Source organism: Halyomorpha halys, unplaced genomic scaffold (assembly GCF_000696795.3).
Source record: "Halyomorpha halys isolate HHAL.00 unplaced genomic scaffold, Hhal_1.1 Scaffold1061.1, whole genome shotgun sequence".
Lineage (NCBI taxonomy): Eukaryota > Metazoa > Arthropoda > Insecta > Hemiptera > Pentatomidae > Halyomorpha > Halyomorpha halys.
The window spans coordinates 72,718-78,392 of record NW_027108576.1 but is presented as its reverse complement, the minus strand read 5'-3'; the positions used below and the strand labels follow the sequence as shown (position 1 = coordinate 78,392).

At 24.9% G+C, this 5,675-nt stretch overlaps 1 protein-coding gene across 1 annotated transcript in view; it reads right to left on the bottom strand.

Annotated features, from left to right (window-relative positions):
* Positions 1-735: 735 nt before the first annotated feature.
* Positions 736-5,675, bottom strand: part of Membrin (golgi SNAP receptor complex member 2) — a 9,420-nt gene continuing 4,480 nt past the window's right edge. The window contains exons 3-4 of the mRNA XM_014432458.3: positions 5,293-5,451; positions 736-5,212 (exon numbers count right to left, since the gene is read on the bottom strand). Of these exons, the coding sequence (XP_014287944.1) occupies positions 4,967-5,212; positions 5,293-5,451 (405 nt within the window). The 3' untranslated portion in view covers positions 736-4,966. The remainder of the gene's footprint in view (positions 5,213-5,292; positions 5,452-5,675) is intronic.

Here is a 5,675-nt window from a genome sequence, read left to right as displayed (position 1 = left end):
TCAAGCATTTGCTCTGGTGTACTTCAGCTTTCGGATTTTCTGACTTCTGATATTTCTTCATAAAATTTTCTGAATTTATCCAGATTCAAAATGTTCCCTCACTTTTTCAGATCCCTTAGACATTTTATTTTTAACACTGATATAATTTGATTTTTGAATTTCAAAAATTAACTTGTACTAAAAATCTAGTTAAGGGAGCTTAATTAATAAATTTTAAAAATAGGAATAATTAATAACATTCAGAAAATCACAATTAGTTTCTTCCCCCCTCTCTAATCCCTATAAAATGACAAATAAAGCTTAAGGATAAAGTCAAGAAAAATTATGAAACTTTAAATTGATGTGAAAAATGCTAAATATTGTTGTTTTAAGCTAAAAAAAATAGCAATATCTGTAGTTTAATAAACAGGAAACTTGAAAATCTTAAGAGATGGAAATCAAAAACAAAGGAAGCATCACAGAATTTAAAGATATCTTAAATTATCACTAAGTTAAGATTAATCAGACTCAAATAAAGATAAATTAACCAATCAGTATGACATTATCACTTTTTCAATGAGTCATGATAAATTACTCAGAGAAAAATTTAAAGTATTGCCTAGAGAAAAGAAAATATTAATACTAGTTGTAATTGCAAATTACATCATATTAATGCAAGTTAGATCACATATAAATAATATAATAAACATTTGAAACTATATATTAAAAATTAATAAGGAAAAAAGAGAAATAAAATAAGATCATATGTATATTTATTTCAAAACAAATTTTAAAACTTTGCTAATAAATAATTTCAATATAAAAAATTATAATTTTTTTTTAATGCTAATTCAGAAAAATAATAGATAACAGTAGATCTAATAAAGAACAGTAGATGATTTAATCCAGATGAACAAATACATTTTAAATACAAATAAAAACAAATGAAAACCATTAAATAAATATATTTATAACAATAAGAGATAAAAATCTAACTTTTACAACAAAATTAAACTTTTTTCATTAAATTAAAAACATATCATGTAGCTGAGTATCAAGAATATGTCAGGAAACAATTTAAACCATTTAAAATTTATTACAGGAGTATTAATAAACAATAAACTGTGACAAATCTAACTATTAATACTGAGGCACACTGCTAAACACCTTTAATAAACTTAATTTAAAACGATTTATACCTGAAAATGTAAACACTACGTATTATACATACTCATTACATCAATTAGGCTTGTCAGGAATATATACAAAATTTAATTAAATTTCTTGTTAATTTAAGACACCTAGTTTTCAAAATTCTCAACAAGTATGGGAATAGAACTTAATTATCTTGGTAATATCACATGAAATATCAGTTCTAGAGGTGAAAACTCAAAATTAACATTGTTATATAAATATACGTATATATTTAGTGTATAAGAGTGATAGATGTGATGTGGGATTTTTTAGAGATGAACCAATTCTCAACAATAATTACAAACATCAGCCTTGAGAAAAAATAAAAACAACTAGTAGTAATTGAGGTTCTGAAACGGAACCAGACAAAGAAAATAACTTTAAGAATGCAACAACATCTCTATTAATTAATAAAAATGAATACATTGTTGGACTATGTAAGTGCATAAAATAATACAATTAGTAACATTATAAAGTGAATTAACTGTCCCAAAATTTATTATTAAATAAGTAAACAGTTGTTCATTACAATCCAGGTTTTGAAATCGTACAATATAAGTACTGTTTACAAAAAACAATTAGTATTCCTAAAGCATGAACAAAAAAAAATTAAAAACAGTATAATCAAATGAATGAAACAGAGGAGTTTTATTTCAAAAATTAGGTAAGCAAAGCCATAATAAAACCATTTAATGAACTAAATAAATAATGTACATTCTTTTAAGTTAAAAATAAAAATATATAAAATTAAATCTTAGTGATAAATAAACAAAATCTTGAACACTTGAGTTTTCAATCTAAAGTTAATACATAAACTTCTCAAAAGTCAATTTTTTTTTGTTGTAAGACGATAGTTGAACATGTGAAGTAGATTCTAGGAAGATAGTCCAAGTGGCAGTCAATAAAGGTACTACAATAGTAGAAAAAACTTTTTATTGTTAACCAACGTTTCAACCTATCACTTGTACTATACATTCTTCTACTTGGACAACACTACCATTCTCATCATTTTGTTCTTCTTCAGCCCTGATGAAGCCATGCAAAGTGAGGCGAAAGGTTGGTTAACAATAAATTGTTTTTCTACTATTTAAGTACTTTTAAAATTTGTTTTGATAAATAAAAATTGTGCTGCTGAAACTTACTCAGCCTATTTTATAACTTACATTTCTCCCTGTCAAATAAATTTTACAGTGATCTGTAGTAGATAAATGTTGATACATTAATCTACTTCAGATGCTCCTATATTAATCTTTTTATAATAATGTTCCAAAAGTAGATATCTTGACTTTTGATATAAAACTCTTCATTTGTTTATTAAATGATAAAATTATTTCAAAGAAATGTGATAGTAATGCAGTCCAATTTAACTAATAAACATTAAATTTTCTGTATATGTATATAGTTGACCATAAAAATTTAAATATAAGTAGATGGTCAGGGTTGCGGTCAAAAACAGAAGAACAAATAGTTAAAAACTATTTTAATGTCCGACGTTTCGCCCCACTTTGCAGGGCTTCATCAGGGCTAAAAAGATACAAAAAAAGAAAACTGAGAATATTACAACAATAAGGTAATTTAAGCTAGAATAAATATTACATATAGATAAAAGGAAGGAAGACATAAAATAGTATCAGTATAAAATAAACAATGATAAGAATAAAAAATAAGTAACAATGGCAAGAATAAATTTTTTTTTTTAATTACGTAAAATATACAGTTATATAAGTACAGGAGATGTAAGCATAATTAATTATACTATGCTATAAGATGTTCATAAAACAGAAACAATACGGGGAAGGAAAAAAAAAAAGTAGAGATTAAATAAACGTCTTGAAAGAATAAATATAATTAAAAATAATAATAAATGAGCAAAGAACAAATCAAGACCACAAAGCGAACGGTTGAACAGAAGGCAACAATGAGCGGAAGAGTGGGGAGGAGGTGGCCAGCCGTTTAATGGCTAATTTCTATTTCAAATACGTTGTGTATACAGGAAGTAGTCATAAAGATATGACGAAAAATGAAAAATAATAAGAGAAAGATACAGAAATATGATAATAATAACTATAATAATTTTCTAATTTAGGAATAACTAAGTAAAATTAGAATGATACATATCGTTACTAATAATACGAGTATATACTGAAGAAAATATAGTTTGGATAGCTAATACAATATAGGATATAATAACAATGATTGTAAAAGAAGTAACTAATTATAAGTAAAAGTAGATAAAGAGTATTAAAAAAAAAAAATAAATAAGAAAAATAATTCAATGATAACAACTGTAGTTTTTATATATTGTGAAAATAATCATTTATCTATACTGATAATAGTAATAGTAAAGATAACAGGAGTAACATGAATAATAAGTGAAGTAAGGTAATTTAAAAATCGGAAGTGAAAGTTTACAAAATAAAATAAAAGTACAAGGTGAGATGTAAAAAGAAGTACATACAAAGATTAAAAATAAGTAATAAAGTATAGTCAAATAAATAATAAATAAATATAAGTGAAAAATTGTGATAGATTTTTTTTTTTCCTTCACCCTATTGTTTCTGTTTTATGTACATCTTATAACATAGTATAATTAATTATGGTTACATCTCCTGTACTTATTTAACTGTATATTTTATGTAATTTAAAAAAAATTGTTTACTCTTGCCATTGTTATTTATTTTTTATTCTTATCATTGTTTATTCAAGTTTATTTAATACTGATACTATTTTATGTCTTCCTTTTATTTATATGTAGTATTTATCCTAGCTTAAATTACCTTATTGTTGTAATATTCTCAGTTTTCTTTTTTTTTTGTATCTTTTTAGCCCTGATGAAGCCCTGCAAAGTGGGGCGAAACGTCGGACATTAAAATAGTTTTTAACTATTTGTTCTTCTTTTTTTGACCGCAACCCTGACCATCTACTTATATTAAATTTTCTGGTTTACTTACTTGTGAACAAATACTTTAGAAAATGAATGATCATAAAAAAAAAAATAAATTGTTGAAGAATTTGGCTGTCGTTCATTTTAGGAATTATTATTATTTATAAGCTTTACATTTTCTGACCATTTACTAAAAATAAAATCAAAAGAATAATAAAATAAATTATTCAATAAAACAGTTTAGAAGAAATCGCTTGTAAAATACTTTATCTTGATTACAGTAATAACAAAAATAGACAAGAAATTTCATTTTTTCCATAGCATAATTTTCTTAAGATTAATATTAATTAGGTGTCTGATATATATTTTTTTAAAAGCTTTATAATTAAAGGTTCAGTTACTGATTTAAAAATCAATAAAATATTCACCTAAATAGAAGGATGGAATAAATCAATATAAAATATTTTCTTTATTTTACTTTTAATCAAAATTATGAAAAATATATTTTTACTATCTATTACAATTTTTCTTTTAATTTTGGTGCCTTAAAGGTGAAATATTACAGTTTACTTATTATTATTTTTAAAATAAATATTTAATAAATAATATTATATAAATTACACCAAAAATGTCCTCAATAATGCATCAATTATCACAACTCACGGAAACTCACAATCTACCAACTGATTTTATGAAGATATTCTACCTTTGAGGTAGATATATTTACAATCAGAAGAAATTAGATAAACATTTACAGTTCCAAGAACTTTCAAAAGAATGATTTTCTCTCAACTCATTATAATAAAACCCAAACTACTTCTTCTCAGATCCTTCTTTTTGAACCTCCTCAAAGAACTGTGAAGTGAGACCTCTATCATAAATTATTATCAATAAATAAGTAATGTAAAATTACGTAAAATATACAATAAGGAGAACTATGATAACAACAGTAATGAACATGCCACCGAATAAAATATATTTATCTTCAAAAGCTCGCTTTTCAATAAGACGCATAGTCGTATTTGAAAGTCCAAGAGTGTTGGCAATATCCATCATTCGCCTGTGGGCACCCTTTAAGGTATTACGCTGCTCACGCATATTTTCTAAAATATTAGTTCCTGAGAGAAGCATATCATCAACACCACTGTGTGCATTCTACAACAAAAATAAAATTACCCCTTACATTGATGGGTTTATTGAAATATTAATAAAAAAGAAAAAACATCAAACTATACCTGAAGAGATAAATTATGTTGTAAAGAATGGTCAATCAAAATTGCTGTATCACGTTCAGCTAATGCATTTGTAGTAAACCTTCGAGTTAGTAATTCCTCTCTATCTTTTTCTTCCTGTCTTCTCTTATATACTTCATGTTGGAACATACGAAGAGCAGCCTAAGAAAACACTTTTAACTAATATAAATGAAGAAAGATAAATTAGCCTTTCAGTTAATCTGTAATCAAATGAATAACTCAAATTTCATAGATTTTAGAAAAGTACTTTTGATAATATTTCTAGTGGAAGATTGTCGATTGACCATGTGTATCAATGAATGGAATATGGTCTGGGTGCAGTCAAAAAAACTCAAATAGTAAATGGGTATACTATTTTTATTATA